Source organism: Sinocyclocheilus grahami, unplaced genomic scaffold (assembly GCF_001515645.1).
Source record: "Sinocyclocheilus grahami isolate Dianchi unplaced genomic scaffold, SAMN03320097.WGS_v1.1 scaffold27.1, whole genome shotgun sequence".
NCBI lineage: Eukaryota > Metazoa > Chordata > Actinopteri > Cypriniformes > Cyprinidae > Sinocyclocheilus > Sinocyclocheilus grahami.
The window spans coordinates 589835-606370 of NW_015505206.1; the positions used below are offsets into that span (position 1 = coordinate 589835).

At 38.2% G+C, this 16536-nt stretch overlaps 1 protein-coding gene across 3 annotated transcripts; it reads right to left on the minus strand.

Moving 5' to 3' along the window:
- Positions 1-1578: 1578 nt before the first annotated feature.
- LOC107567164 (uncharacterized) lies at positions 1579-16315 on the minus strand. 3 transcript variants are annotated; one of them, XM_016252820.1, is made up of 11 exons: positions 15967-16314; positions 14950-15446; positions 14135-14488; positions 10673-10843; positions 10354-10578; positions 2768-3748; positions 2501-2630; positions 2291-2374; positions 2059-2189; positions 1933-1981; positions 1579-1822 (listed from the first exon to the last, which is right to left on the minus strand). In XM_016252820.1, the coding sequence occupies exons 1-11, from the start codon at positions 16154-16156 to the stop codon at positions 1749-1751; spliced, it is 2886 nt and encodes a 961-aa protein (XP_016108306.1). In that variant the 5' UTR covers positions 16157-16314; the 3' UTR covers positions 1579-1748. The 3 variants fall into 3 exon arrangements, with proteins under 3 accessions (XP_016108306.1, XP_016108297.1, XP_016108290.1); XM_016252811.1 differs by lacking the exons at positions 1579-1822; positions 1933-1981; positions 2059-2189; positions 2291-2374; positions 2501-2630 and adding exons at positions 3985-7154; positions 7324-7548; positions 8284-8871 and having other exon boundaries at positions 3668-3748; positions 15967-16315; XM_016252804.1 differs by lacking the exons at positions 1579-1822; positions 1933-1981; positions 2059-2189; positions 2291-2374; positions 2501-2630 and adding exons at positions 3985-7154; positions 7324-7551; positions 8284-8871 and having other exon boundaries at positions 3668-3748; positions 15967-16315.
- Between the last annotated feature and the right edge of the window lie 221 nt (positions 16316-16536).

Below are 16536 nucleotides of genomic sequence, written 5' to 3' on the forward strand. Positions count from 1 at the left end.
TATGTACATTAACTGACAGTCACCACTGATAAACTACCACTAAATATTGTAGAAACTTAATTTGCTGTAAAGTTGCTTTGCAATGATTTATATCGTGAAAAGCACTATACAAATACTATACAAATAAACTTGAATTGAATTCTCTGTGGGACAATCGTTCAGTTGAATCACAATGCATTGATTAATACAAATTGTGTAAAAATTATATTTAAATAATTTTGCTTTTCAAGTGAAAGTATGGATACTGAGCAAAAAGTCAAATTATGTAGCCAAATGCATTAGAAAAAAAAGTTTTAAAGTCCCCCTGTAGTGAAAATCAAGTTTTTTATGTTGTTTATTTGTCTATGTGGTGTTTTTAATATGTTTTTAGACAAACCATGTGCCAATCTATTAATCAACACCATTGCTGTGTATTTTCTCCTTAAAACTGTAGTTTCCCAAAGGCTGACCCAGAAATACGGTTTGAAACAGCCCTCGGTTTGCTACGTCACAAACCAATAACCAATCACGTCAAGGGATCGATTCCTATCACTAGCATGCAAAATATACCAACCAAAAGTAAATCAGAGCAAAAAACCCATGAAGCTGTGGTTTAATGTGAATTTAGAACCGCTAACTTGCATTATAGCCCGTGGCAACAGTGTAAAAGTAGCCCGGGGTAACATGCGTTGTTCGCGGGCGTGAATTAACAATCACAAACTGCTGCATTCGAGTCTTCAAGGCATTTTAGGACACAACATCGTCAAGTAAGTAACTTTAACGAATGTTACAGTATTCACTGTAGTTGTCCGCTAGTAAAAACAGTTTTATCAGTCATTATCCGTGTATGCCATTGTTTTGCGGTTACTACAGTTCAGTGGATCAGGAGGCGCTGGCTGGTGTGTGACTGGGTGGAGGCGGGACTAACTTGCATAATCATAGATCCCCCTGTAGTAAATGAGGCAAGGGTGTAGAGTTACAGTCAAGCTATTTTAAGGCATGAGAAAATAATTTTCACAAGAAAAAACATTTGAATATGTCATTTTGATTATCAAAGATAAGTTTTAAGGGATAAAATATTTGACTACAGGGGGACTTTAACAAATGATATCAGGACATTGTGTCATTAAGTTACAACATTCATAAACCTGCTTTATTACTCAGACGTTTTACTGAAACCAGTATCCTGAAACTTGTTACAAGCAATTAAAACATCAAATTTAGCAGTTGCTGATTTTATAATTGTTTATACTAAATGATCAAGTGACAGCAAAGACATGTATAATGATTTTAGATTTGTGTATATATTATATTTCAAATAAATACTATTCTTTTGAACTTTCTATTCATCAATGAATCTTAAAAAAATGTCTCATGATTTACACAAAAACATTAAGCAGCACAACTCTTTTCATCACTGATGGCAAGTTTCATGTGCACCAAATCATCATATTAGAATAATTTCTGAAGGTTCATGTGACACTGAAGACTGGAGTAATAGAGTAAATGTCTAGTCTCAACTGTAACTGGGTAACTGAAAACTGCCTTAAGTCGCATATCAGATACCAAAAAAAGACCAATATACCCTTAGATTCCTCTACCTTTTTTATTCTCAATCTGAAGTTAATTAATAAACATATGCTATGATCTGTACAATACAGCAGGCTGAAATTAACCAATCCATAAAAGTACTGAACCCATCAGATTGAGACAACATTGTAAAACATATTTACATAAAAAAAACAACACTAAGATGCAAACAATAACTTCTAGCAATCCGTGTCATAGTCTTTGACTGTACTGGGTTCTGCTTTTTCCCAATAGAACTCTCTCACCTCTGTGTCTGAAACAAAAACATCTTCAGTCAAAAAAAGTGGAAAAGAAATGGACAAGAAATACTTGTTGTGTATTTTGTTGCTTTTTAGGTTTGCATGACAAGCAGTAACTTTATACCTTGCCTAGTAACAGAATTTGGTAAATCCTCAAGACTCTTTGTTGACGGCTGTCAATAAAACAAGAATGTTAATTCCATCCTTTAATATCAGAACAAAGTATTGTTGAGGCAAAAACTCTCTTTACCTCTATACTAGCTTCATCCCTTACTGACGTCTCTTCATCTTTAATTGATCTCTTTGCTCTTTTCAGTTTTTCCTGGTCTGGTGTGTCCCCTTGAAGACAACAGAAACCCCTTTGACAGTTCATGCAAAGCTCTGATTTTGATGAATTACATAAAAGTAAAAAATACAGTATTAAGCAACCTAAACAAATGTAATACATACATATGTAAACAACTCAAGTGGAATAACCTCACCATGGCAAGCAAATGTGTGCTTTAGAAGTCGATACTTCTGGATGAAGCCCATATTACACTGATGGCACCAGAATGGCCTCTCACCTGTGTGGAAATGAAAAAAAAAAAATGTGAACGAGCATAAATAATGATTCTGGCCGTTGGCACTGTGACTACTTTGCTTATATGTGCAATATGTGCGTATTAAAAATGGGTTTTGCACACACTGACCCGTGTGAGTGTATTCATGTCTGCGCAGCGTGTATGGACTGCCAAAAGTTGCCTTACAGTGCTGGCAGACATGTTGTTTTGAGTTGGACATCTCTCCTTCACCCAGCAAGTCATCATCCATGAGCAGTGACTATACAAATGAGGAGAAAACAACACCACTGGCTATATACTGGATACTGGAACTTCGCAGTTCTGCTCATGTGTTAACATTCCCTGTATTAAACAGAGTACAAAGTTCAGAATGTGTAATTTAACAAAGATTTTCACCTGATTATAGACACGTGAGCGCCTCTTCCTCCTCCTCTTCTTCCCTGTTGCATACGTTTGGGCTTTCACGCTACTCTTACACACAGTTTGGGCATTTTGAGGTGGACTGAAATCATCACATGGATCATCATTTCTGAGAACGTCGTATTCTGGGTGAGGACCGATCAAGTCTGATGTTAGTCTCATAGCCCTTTCTTGATCAACATCACACTTTGGGAAAGTTACTCCTTCATTCTTATAGTCTGTTGATTCTTGTCCAGTGCTTGGATTGGGAGAATTATCTGACTTCAATTCGTAACCTACTTCATTTTCAGGAGAACGTCTGAATTGTAAAATGGCACCCTCTGCCTGTCTATTGTTTCGAAACTCCTCATTTGGACTTGAGATGTCTGTTTGTTCATAGCAGCTGAAATCTGGAAGGGAAGAACTTCCTTGTTCATTTTTAAAATTGGCTTCATAGAGGGTATTTAGGCAATGAAAACCTGATGGTTCTACACTGGCATCAATCTCTTCTGGACTAGAGGGGGAAATAAGTGTAGGGTTTGGAGCAATGGGCCCAGCATTAGGAAGCATTTCACCACAGCTAGCCTCAGCACTGAGAGTAGATTTGCCCTTACACTGCTCTAAATGTGAAGCAAAAGACTTCTTGTTAAATATCTCTAAACAGTAGATGCAATAAACTCTATCATCAAATGAACAACCCAATGCAAACGTCCCAAATGGTTTTGAATCTTGTTTACTACTTTGAACCACATTTGTGCTGTGTAGAATATTTCCCCTAGTTTGTAGAAGGTTCAAAAGTTGTTTCCTTTCTTGTGAGCTCTTGTCAAAAGTGTGAGCTTTTGCCACCTCTGGTTCATTAGGATGAACTGACTGAAGATGATCCATCATTCTATGATGTGGCTGCTTGCAGTAACAGCAGTGATGTATCTTGAATACGCTGGAGTTGTCATCAGTGGAACTGGTTTGGCATTCAGGATCCTGCAAAGAAGGAATAATAACAAATAATAAATGCATCCACATTTTAAAAGAGCATAATAAATTAAATAATCAAATAAAATAATAATTCAAAATTCATTGTATGGACAGTTTTTGCATATTAGCACTAAAAGATTGGCACTTTTCATTATGTATAATACTACAGCAGAATTCAATCAAAAGTAAGCACTAAAAGCTTGCATCACCAAAAAAAAAAAAAACATTTAAAAATTAACAACCTGAGAATGAGAACTTGGACAACGGTTCTTTGACTCCTCTTTCAGACAGCTGACCTGCTACACTCTTTTTCTCTTCTGCTCGCTTGTCACTGATATGGCTTGAGTCATGTTGAACTTCAACAGCACAATCATTGCTATTCTCGTCAGTGATCTTCTCAGGGTCTTCTTGAAGATCACATTCTTGGAATTTAAGGTATGACACGTGTCTTACGCCTCCGGATTTGATTTCATGAATAGAAGGAATTGAGTTGAATTCTAGATCAGCTGTTGGCTGATTCCCACTCCTGCCAGCATCTGGATTTTCAATACTTTCAGGCTGCTGACACTGGGTTTGTTCAGTGTTACAGCTATTAGGATCTGGAGTGTGACTTTCAGTTTCTGGATGCACATCAGAGGCCATGAAGATGTTCCTTTCTACATCTGAATCTTGGGTTTGCTCTGTCTCATTAGTGATCAAATACGTATCATCAAACACAGCTAGTACATTTCGATTCTGAATTGCATTCTGGATAAGTGTTTAAGGATGCAGGACTTGAAGGAACCTTTGGTTTTGAAGAGAGCTGAAGGTTGTCACAACACCCAGTACCACAAGAAGAATAACCATCAGGTTCTAGATCACAAGACACTTCTGGATCTGAAGAAAATGGTTGGCTCACAAGTCGGGGATGATTTGTTTGTTTTATAAGGGACTGCTGAAGAACACTGCAACCAGAGTTTGAAATAGGAAGGGTTGGAACTGTAGATTCTATGACTTGTGTTGTTTGACGGGAATCTAGTATGGGTGGTTCTAGTATCTCCACATCAGGGTTCCGTGATGTATTAAAAGATTCCAAATGAGCAGGATTTATTGCGGAACCCTGGCAAAAATCAAGAACAGATGGCTTTAATAATTGTGCACCAAGATCAACTTGAGCTATGCTGCTGTCAGTGTTAGAAACAGTAGGCACCTCCACTTCTGGATTATATGTTTTCAGAGCAGCACACTGGCAAGAGTCAAGATTAAGAGGGCTTGAGGGTTTTGGATCACATATCTTCTGTGCTGGGCTATCACTAGTGTATAGCATTTGGGGACGATCTGACACCAAAGTATGGTTCTCTTTCGCCTCATATATCTTAGTTTCTGGAAATGGGCAATTGCCTAAATCTGAGAGAACTGATAAAGGAGCATTAGTTGGCTCTAAAGGTCTGGACATGCTGATAGTGTCTGGAGCCAGGTTTCCCAATTCTGCATCAAAAGTTTCCTGAGTTTTGCTGGATGCAGCTGGATTCTTGTTGTGCTTACATATAAGAGCATGCTCCTGAAATTTGTTCTATCAATAAGACTCCTGGCAAAAAATGCAGTGAACAATGTTTTAATCACAATCCATTTTAGAATCTCTAGGTTGGTTGAAGTTCTTTTTAATAGCAAAACTGCTCAATAGGTGCAGTTCTATCTTTCTACATGCCTTCCCACAAAACCGACAATATAGCGCTTGCATTACTTTTTTTTGTTCTCCACTGCTCACTGCAGTCTTGCATCTACAGTCAGAGGTTTGATGGGATGTGAGAAAGTCTGAGGGCATTTCGAATTCTTTAGAACTTTTCACAAATAACTCATTGGTTTTCACATTTTGTACAGAAGGTTCATTCATCCCTGAGATATCAGAGTTGTCAGTTGAAGCATCCAGATTAGATTCTGACATCTGACATTAAAAAAAATTCAAAAGAAAACAGTATAATTACATATAAATTGAGATTTCTCTGTTCCAAGTATTTACATATATCTTTACATTTCCACAGGCTGATTAAGAACAGATTTATTTTTGAGTCCGTATTGTACTTTTCAATCTGCTACTATTGCATACCTGGTTGTTCAGACCCAGTTACTTATTTTTTCTCTCACCGCTACTGACAGTCTCCATGTCTAGCAGTTTCTTGTCAACATTAACATCCGACAGAGATTCTTGACCAGCAAATACCATATCAGATGTTTGACATGACATTCTCTCCTTTGCACTCATGGGCCTGTCCTCTGTTTGTCTGATGGCAGTAAAGGCCATCTGGTCTCTGACTGGGTCATTTGAGATACTCTGATCATCAGTATGCTGTGAGGCACCATCAATAGATTTGGTAGATTCAGTTGCATTTGGAGCTGGAAAGTTGGAGTCGCTGGAGGGATTTTTGCCAGGTGTGCTCCCCACATCTAATTGTTTGAATTTATTTTGAATGCTAGGAACAGAGGCAGTTTTCTTTTTATCTAAACCTTTGGAGGGACTCAACACATCTTCATCGACATCGTCTTCAACATCTGAGAGGACAACACAAACTAATTTTGAGTCAGCGTTCTTCTGCATGGTGCCGGAACTAGTTTCCTTGAACAAAGATTGTAAAATGCCACTCTGTGGTATTACGGTTAATTTCACAGCAGAAATGTTCTTACAACCACACTTCCAATCACACTTTGTTCTTCCACATTCAGACAGAGCATTTTCAGCAGCAGTTCTTTCATTTGATTGCTCTAGTTCCTCATCTATTACTATAAGTGATACCTGGTCTCTGGCTGTGTTTTCTGAAACACCAGGAAATCTAACGTTGCAGTCGCCTTTTTGTTGACTCTTTGTGTTATTTCCCTCAGAAGATTCAAAGGCCAGTGAGCCGCCAATGTTGTCATGCTCTACTTCCAAATCACGCTTTGGAGATCCAACCTTCACACAGACTATTTCTGTCTCAGTGTAGCATATTTCAGGCTTGTTTTGGATGCCATGACCAGAGAACTCCACTGGCAATGTGCAAAGATTGGAATCCACAATTTTATCTTCCACAGCATCCACCATTTCATCATCAACCCGTACTGAGGTTTGTTCATGATCAAAGCCACTACTTTTTTCAGAGCATCCTGATTTTAAGTCAGCTACCCCAGGCACTGAGCTCCAGTACTTGCATGAAGTCATAATTGGTTGTAGAACAATCCTGGGCTGCATATTGAAGTGGCTCATGATGTCACTGACCAGCTTGGTTTTGGTTCTTTGGTTACTCTTGTAAGAGGTGGTAGGCTGCTCAATAGCTGTACTGCTTGCGAGAGCTCCAGACACTGCATGGGTTGCATTGCTGTTCAGATGTGCAGATCCTTCCTTATTCACTGTCTCTTCACTTCCAGATTCTTCAGACTCATCACTTTTGTCCCCCGAAGGCTGCATTGGAGGAAAGCGACAATCAACCATTCTTATAAGGACTTAAACAACAGTCTTTAGGGTCAACACGACCTAGGATTCATTGCACAAACAATTCTTCTTTTTTCCCGAAGATATGAAACTGGATGAAACTAGCAGTCAAAATGATAAATCACATAGTCTTTCCTACCTCCTGATTATGGATTTTCTGGAGTTGGCCCCTTTTCAGGTCACCATAAAAACGTTTCTTGCGCTGCCGATAGGCGTACGGTTTCTCTCCACAATGAATCTGCATATGCATCAACAGCCGCATTTCCCAAGCAAAAACTTTGCCACAAAATGGGCAGGGTAGTGGCCCTTGACCTCTGGTTCTGCTTTTCCGTAACAAGTCTTTGTTTGGGGATCCACGAGGTGTCTGCTGAAGGGGTACGAAAAAATTATTTTAATACACATTTGTGCATGAGGTAATCTATAAAATGAGGGCCTTTAACAAAAATTATTTATACAAGTTAAGATTTTAGGTGTAAAATACAATACCTTGCAATGTATTATCTCAATCTAAATTGATAGAATACAAGTTGGAACATAATAATGCTTTCAGAAAGGCATTACTAACCTTACAGATTCCTATATTAGAATTTACAAAATCAATATACAAATACACATTCTTCAGTAAATAAAAGTAAAAACATTGAAGTTTTGTTTTAAACAATCTAGTAAATTTGATAAATTTGTATCAGTTATTATTAAAGTTATCATTTACACTTCAATGTGAAAATCAAAAGGCACCCATTTAATAGACTAACCCACGTCATTTTTGCTATTAGTCCACGTACAAGTTTATTGCCGTTTCCTTGTTTTCTATGCCTCTTATTGGTTTCTGATTGTTTGTCTTAGCATCAATAGCTCGTTCATGATGGTCACGCATGTGCATCCTTAACCAATTCTTATAGCCACAGACTTTAGCAGAAATTGTGCAGACACAGGAGCCACGTTTCCTTAATTTTCTTAATTCTGGTTCTATTGATTGCGAAAGATTTTCAAGATCCTTATCGTTAAACAAATCATGCTTACTGTTTTTGTGATTTAAAACTATGAAAAGTGAAGGTATATTCGGATCATTCTTCAGGTTTTTGTAAAGAACACATACCGTAGTATTTGGGTTGTGATTACTTGTTGACATCTCATCATCAAGCCTCTTTTTTTCCTCCCATTTCCTTTTTTCTTGTTCCTTAAGCTCCATTTCCATTTTAGCTTGCTCTCGTCTCCTTTTCTTTTCATCATGTAACCTACGTCCTATATGTTTCCTTGAGTGCTTCTTTAGCTTCTTCTCCAGAGCAAAGCCTTTACCACATGTTTTGCATGGAAACATCCTCTTCAGATATTTAGTGCTAGATGTTCCACAGTCAGAGCCTGAGATGTCCTTTGATTGCTCAGAAGTGCTCTCTGACTCATCTATGGCCATTTTAGGACGATCTGCACTTTGTTGTGCCTCATCTGTGCCCGTTTTTGTAAGATCTGCACTTTCTTCAGCCTCATCTGTGCCCAATATAGGAAGATCTGTACTTTCTTCATCTTCATCTTTTGTGAATGTTGGCACATCAACAACCAGGATGGACTCATCATCATTTGTTTGACGTTGTTTATCCTTGATCTTTCTTAATCCTTTAGTTTTCTGGCTATTCAGTCTCATCTTCTTAGTGACTTCCCGTTTCTGAGTTTTGCGCTTACGTAATCGCTTATCGATCAATAAAAAAGGAATGTGGGTTATTATACAAAAATAAAAGTAAAAAAATGATCAGTGTCTCGGCAAAGTATATATTAAAGGGGTCATCGGACGCCCATTTTCCACAGGTTATGATTAATATGATACTTAAGGGTCTTAATGAAAAGTCTATAACATACTTTGGTTAAAATTTCTCAATGGTAGTGGAAAACAACACTTTTTACCTTTTTAAAAGCAGCTCTGTTCACTACGACCCGTTTCGGTGCATGTCCCTTTAAATGCTGATGAGCTTTGCTCACGCCACCCCTCTCTCCCGTGGGGTGAGGAGCCATTCTCGGAGACTGTTAACTTTAGCCGCATTTAGCCACAGAACTTGCTAACTAGCGCATTATTAGGAAAGGTGATTTGCAAAGATTCCTAAAAACTTATACTCACTTCTTCTGTTGGTAAAGCTAGATCACGAATGATTCGCGCAAACATAACCGCATTTAGGTAGATCGGGGGGTACATTCCCTTCAAAAACAAACGTAAACCTCTGCGTCTTCAGTGACTCAGATGTCAGGAGTAAATGACGACTGCTATGTTCATTATTACATCCAACAAAAAAAGACCTCAATCGCTTAGGAGCCATTCTTGTCTACAACCGCTCCGGCGTCGAAACAATGAAACAGCTCACTCAGGGCGGGTCTGTGATAAAACAACAGTGTCAATCAACAATCATGGGAGGGGCCTGTCAGTGTGACATCACACAGCCAAGAATCTGAGAACGGCTTGATCTGAGAAAGGGCGGGGTTATGATGTTTGGGGATTTAAAAAAAAAAAACACTGGGTGGATTTTTATCATTATCATTTTTATCATTACAGACTTTTAGATTTTTATCATTATTGTGTACACACACTGCCAAGACTCATTTCAGTCCTTATACTCACTTCTTCTGTTGGTAAAGCTAGATCACGAATGATTCGCGCAAACATAACCGCATTTAGGTAGATCGGGGGGTACATTCCCTTCAAAAACAAACGTAAACCTCTGCGTCTTCATTGACTCAGACGTCAGGAGTAAATGACGACTGCTATGTTCATTATTACATCCAACAAAAAAAGACCTCAATCGCTTAGGAGCCATTCTTGTCTACAACCGCTCCGGCGTCGAAACAATGAAACAGCTCACTCAGGGCGGGTCTGTGATAAAACAACAGTGTCAATCAACAATCATGGGAGGGGCCTGTCAGTGTGACATCACACAGCCAAGAATCTGAGAATGGCTTGATCTGAGAAAGGGCGGGGTTATGATGTTTGGGGATTTAAAAAAAAAAAACACTGGGTGGATTTTTATCATTATCATTTTTATCATTACAGACTTTTAGATTTTTATCATTATTGTGTACACACACTGCCAAGACTCATTTCAGTTCAAACACCATGTAAAAGTGAATTTAGCATGCGATGACCCCTTTAACATCTGCATATTCAGTTACAAATCTAAAAACTAACCTTGGTGACAAGCTGTTGTGACCTTGTACGGCCACTGCCATACACGTTAAAGTAATCACTCCTTTTCTTTACTTCCCCATGCTGAGTGCGAATGTGTGGCCCCAGCCATCCTTCACGAGCAAACACTTTATCACAATGCGGGCAGGCATATGTTTTCTTTACCTTCTTCACATTCTGTACTTCTGTAGTTTTAGGCACTGCCTCCACCGTTTCTTCTTTAGTCAGCTACGAGGAATACAAATATCCAAACTTAATAGAAACACATTAATGGGAATGATCATACATCCAGATCAACTTTATACAACGTGTGAGCAGGTACCTCAGTCTTGATCGGCAGAGTTTTGCGTAATAAAGCCCTTTTGGTCTTATGGGACTTCATGTGGACACGCAACCGGCTTGCATGAAAGAAGACTTTGTCACAGTCTGGACAATGGAACTCACTTTTGTCAGCAACTTTGGCCTTCTTCTCCACATCATTTTTTCTTTGCCTCTGAAAGACATGCAAGTCCATTTAACAATGAGAGAAGCATGGAAAAACATATGCAGTGAACTCCAAATATATAAGGCCTTGGATATGAAAATGGATGAATAATGTCTGTATTTTTTTAATAGTCATTCCAGGTAAACAGCATAAGCATGGAAAAACATATGCAGTGAACTCCAAATGTATAAGGCCTTGGATATGAAAATGGATGAATAATGTCTGTATTTTTTTAATAGTCATTCCAGGTAAACAGCATATTTAAACACTGACTCCAACAGTGAACTTGAAAGTGGCAAATTCAGTGCACTGATACTGTAGGACAATGAGTGGCATTTCAAATCTACAGTACATTTTTCCCAAGATGTCATAGCATTACAAAAATTTAAAATATATAGGACTATATTAAAGTAAACCACCCACAGAAAAGACTCAAATTCATGAATTCATTTCAAACCAATTTTAATCAAACAACTGCATTAGAATTGCACTGAATATATACACAACTGGTTTATATATATAAAAAAAATCCAAAACTGTGTGATTTTCTCATTTGTATATACATATATAAACATTGTGTCCAAATTGTTTACATATTTACAAAGTTCCATTAGATGGTTCTTCGGGTATCAAAACCTGTTTTATTTCACCACCTCCCTCTACAATGCGTTCTTCTGGCTCAAAATGCTCTAATTTAATCGGAGTTGTGTCCAAAGTGTTGATCAGCATATTAACTGGTTGGCTAAACCCTTTTGCCTCTAAATAGGCACGTCGATGGTTTATTCTAAGATGAGACCATAAATTAGAGGTGTTCTTCCGAGCAGCCTTGCTGGACCCCTGGCTAACTCTGGCTGAACATCCATGGCAGAAGACTTCACCATATGCATCTTTTGAAAAGTAGTCCCAAACTTTGCTAAAACAGCGGTTTGAAACAAATTCCACCTGTGAAGCAATAAGAAAAATATATGCATAAGCTTTGTGTCACACTTTAGTGATACTTATTTGCATTCAAGGTATTTTAAAACACTGAATGCATTCAGATAATTGTAGGTATGGCTTCAACTGAAATGCAGTGATGAAAGCAGGACTAGAAAATGAACTTCAACTAAGCAAACAGTTAATAATAACTGACTTAATATGAACAACAAGAATTTAATAGTCAAATAATACGACATTTTCTTCAGCTCACTGGTGATACTGGTCTTATAATTATTTAAATACAGGGTTTTCAACCATGGGTCCCAGAAAACATTGAGTATTCTTTAAAAAAATGTAACCGTTTTTGAACAAATTACCTTTTAAGAATTACATAATGTAATGTTGTAATAGTGTTACAGGATATAAAAAAATAAGTGACTGTAACATGTTATGATAAAAATCTAGCTTTTTTTATACTAGAGGTACTTGGGTTGGCTGAGAGAGATCTCTGGGTCCAAAAAGGTTGAAAAGCCCTCATTTAAAATCTCTAAAATAGCATGGATTGGTTAATGAAAAAACAAACACTAGGTGAATAAACTGCCATATATTGCAACTACAATAAACAGTGCGTCGGTCAAATCTACTGCTGTCACTCAGAGTTTTCAGATCAATTTAATAATTGATCTACCTTCCCTATCTATTTGTATAGACTGCACACAGGACAGTTCGTACTGACAAATCCATTTCAGTTAAATAATCTTTTTTTTTAAAAATAATTTAGCTTTTCTTTGTTTTCATGCAATAGACTACTAAAATGTAGTAGCAGTTAATAAAATGCTGATTATAGTACATTATCTTTGTTCTTCAATTCAGCTTTAGATAAACCTATAATCTACTCATCTAGCTAAATTACAAAAAACACATTATCTGACAAAAAATTATACCTAGTATACCTAGCTACAGCTGATGTTTCCAGTTATGTAATGCTCATAGTCAGCATTCACCTATTTTTTAAACTAGTGATGCAACCCCACATCAAATAACATCTCTGGAAACGGTAGATGCAGATTTTTTTTTTTGAATGAACAGCATGTGTTTGAAGCCACATATCAACTCTTGTTCTCATAACTCTCATTTTTGGCCTCAGACTCACCGTTAAAACAGCATCCGCTTCAGTGGCTGCTTTCTTGTTCTCTTCGTAGATTGAGTCAAATCTACTGCTGTCACTCAGAGTTTTCAGATCAATTTAATAATTGATCTACCTTCCCTATCTATTTGTATAGACTGCACACAGGATTTGTGAATTTCCATTTCAGTTAAATAATCTTTTTTTTTTTTAAACAATTTAGCTTTTCTTTGTTTTCATGCAATAGACTACTAAAATGTAGTAGCAGTTAATAAAATGCTGATTATAGTACATTATCTTTGTTCTTCAATTCAGCTTTAGATAACCTATAATCTACTCATCTAGCTAAATTACAAAAAACACATTATCTGACAAAAAATTATACCTAGTATACCTAGCTACAGCTGATGTTTCCAGAGTTATGTAATGCTCATAGTCAGCATTCACCTATTTTTTAAACTAGTGATGCAACCCCACATCAAATAACATCTCTGGAAACGGTAGATGCAGATTTTTTTTTTTGAATGAACAGCATGTGTTTGAAGCCACATATCAACTCTTGTTCTCATAACTCTCATTTTTGGCCTCAGACTCACCGTTAAAACAGCATCCGCTTCAGTGGCTGCTTTCTTGTTCTCTTCGTAGATTGGTTGTAGCTGTATGAGTGCGTTTAGTTCATTCTAAGATACATGCTTACTATCTTAGGATTCGCTGAACTACTATACACAGAGGTCATTATTCATACACTTTGGTGGCAAGACCAATGAATCAGCCTGTATTTGCATATTTTGAGATTACAACCATCAGCCAATAACCATAAAGTGTTCTTTCCCCTAAATTCTACTAATCACTTTGTCAAAGGATAGCAAATTTTTTTTTAAGAGTATTTTGAGATTTCAGAAATTTTGTGTACATTTGCTATTATTGAATACTTTCTAAATATCGGTATCGGCCGTTGAAAACCCCATATTGGTCAACCACTAATTCAAAATGTGCACTATACAATATCTTTTTTTGACTCTCTTAATACTTTATTGACTCTTATTGCATCAAACAACATTGTGTGTCGATGCACATCACACCAAATATTCAGAATAGTGGTTGATTTATATAGCTTTTTTTTGTTGTTGACTGGTTCATTTTCTCCCCATTCTATCTGTTTACATCCTTAAGAGGGATTTATGTGTGAAGGAAAGAAAATCTCTATTTATGCATATCTACACCCACTATTTATGACACTAGAGAACGTGCAGTACCTTGGGTAATTTCCTGTTCGCATCCACTATCTCCTGAGTTCCTGACTGTGCTTGGGTGGGCAGGCTGACAAGAGCTGTGACTGTGTGGGTCTTCATGTGCAAGGCTAACTGACAGGGCCGAGCGAACACCCGATGAGGGCAATGAGGGCACCGACACAGCTGGTTTACAACTCTTTTTTTTTCACGCTGATTCCGCACAGGGGTGGTAATTCTCTTTTCTGGTTCTTTATCACTGCTGCTGTGGTCACTCTCAGGCTCTTCTTCATGGCCTGGTGCAGTAGTTTCAGGTGATGCACTACTCCTGTTCGTCTGCTCAGAGCCATCTGACAGATCGTCCACAATTTCTCTTGACAGCTGCGTGTCAGAAAATAACACAAGCTATTATAATATTGTTTGTTAAAACGTCCCCATTTTACATTTATAAAAGTTAATTCGTTTTCTGTATAGTAAGATATTTTATAATAATACGTTAAATTAAATACGATATTCAAATTCTATACTATTTTGTCTAAGTAAATTCAAAATATAACACTAAAAACTAAAATGAACTACATAATCATACACAAATAATCGTGAAAAATATATAAATTTTTATATCTGCTAAAATTACATTTAACAGTGTTAATTATCAAAAACGTTTGAGTGTTAGATGACTGAAAAGCAATCTATCGAATTAGTATATTAAATGTGAAAAAGTTAAAGGTGGGTTTGATTTTTAATACCAGAATGCATTCACAACAATAAGACAATGTGCATTAAAAATAAAAATGGGTCAGTTTTGATGTCATGTCGACTTTAATCGTGCTGCTGTTTACCTGAGAGAGCCTGTGCAGCTTCCTCTTTTTCTTATTGTCACCGTAGAAGCACGCCTTGCGCCGGCGGTACGCATAAGGCCTCTCGGTGGAATGAATGCGCATATGAACCATCAGCCTCTGTTTACTTGCAAAGACTTTACCACAGTCTGGACAGGCAAAGGACATCCTCTGCCTTGTGTTCTGTCCTCTCCAGTGCCGGACCCTGCTGGGACCTGAAGTTGGATCAAAGTCCAGAGGGGCCATGTAACTTTGGGCAGAGTCCCAGGTCATGCTGTCCACCAGGCCATAGGCAATACCAGCGCCTGTCCCGGCATTGTCAGGTCCCTGATCAATGCTTTGAGGTAATGTGGTGGCGCTGCACAGGGGGAGATCAGTCGACTCTGTTTTGATCACAAGAGCTTCTGATTCAGGTCCAAATCCAAAGTTGACAGCACCCTCATCTTGCCGGGATGGATTGGCCTCCTCCGTCGTGGAAAGAGTAAAAGGTTCTGATGGGCCTAAGAATAAAAAAAAGTGCAACAGTTTGATGAGATAAAGTATGATTTCTGTTTATACATAACTGAGTATACGCAGGTAAAATGTGCTTGTTTAAACCAAAAGGAAATGCAAGTTAATGGTCTGTTGTGTCGTATAGTGCGTTTATGCGACTGGAAATCTTTCTTCTTGTGGACTCTAGAGGGGGCAGCTCTAATCTGCGTGCCCCCTGGACGTTTTGGAGCGAAAACGTCAGACAGACAATTCACAGATCAGTGTTTACTTCGGCCTAATGCAGTTGCTAGTATAGTGCAGATAACAAATATTTATAACTTCCTTTATAAGGAAGAGCAAAGGCTGAATGCACGCGGATGATCTCACCAAAACAAAGTCCGCGGCCGTGCATAGAATGTAGAACAAAACTTTGTAGCAACCAAATAAATGTTTCAAGGAAACTCCCCTCATGGCTATTACCAAGTCGTGCTATCTGTCCTGCGCAGTATTTTGCATTAAAACTACATTACTGTCGGTCTGTCGTGCTACCTGGCCAGTCGGCTCGGTTCGCCCCCTCCATCCACCGGAGCCTCCGTCTCAGAACCTCGTTTTCTTTCCGTGCTCGGATCGTCTCTTCCTCGTACTCCAGCACCGTACCGCCGACCATCTCCATGATCTGCTCCACCGCCGCCATCAGACGCTCGTTCAGCGCGCGGTGCAGGAGCTGCAGCTTGGTCATTTTGTATTTTTTTCCAGCAGTTAAATTCAGCAGCAAACACAAACCACCGAAAGAGCTTACTATCCCCGTTGCATGAACGGTTGCCTTTTCCTCCAAATTTCGAAGGCAGCCGGAAACTGCTGACTGCCACCTACCGCACTGGAGAAACGCTACAGTGCAGCTGCAGAGCAAACGGAGAGGAAGTCGAAACAAAATGGTAGCAAAAGTTGTTTATGTACAAGGATAAACGCGGTTTTCAAAGTATTCAAGTAAAAATAAGATTACAACAAGTCGCTTTGGGAAGAGATCAGGCAACCACAACAACAGTAGCCTACGCTACACGAGCTTTTTTTTTCGCGAATAAATAAGTTGTTTTCATTACGCATTTTACATTTCTTTTT

Coding starts and splice junctions, on each gene's coding strand:
- LOC107567164 (XM_016252804.1), bottom strand. CDS start 16,156: ATGACCAAGCTGCAGCTCCTGCACCGCGCGCTGAACGAGCGTCTGATG. Junction 15,447..15,966: donor GAACCGAGCCGACTGGCCAG/GTAGCACGACAG, acceptor TTTTATTCTTAG/GCCCATCAGAACCTTTTACT. Junction 7,552..8,283: donor ATCACAACCCAAATACTACG/GTATGTGTTCTT, acceptor GTACCCCTTCAG/CAGACACCTCGTGGATCCCC.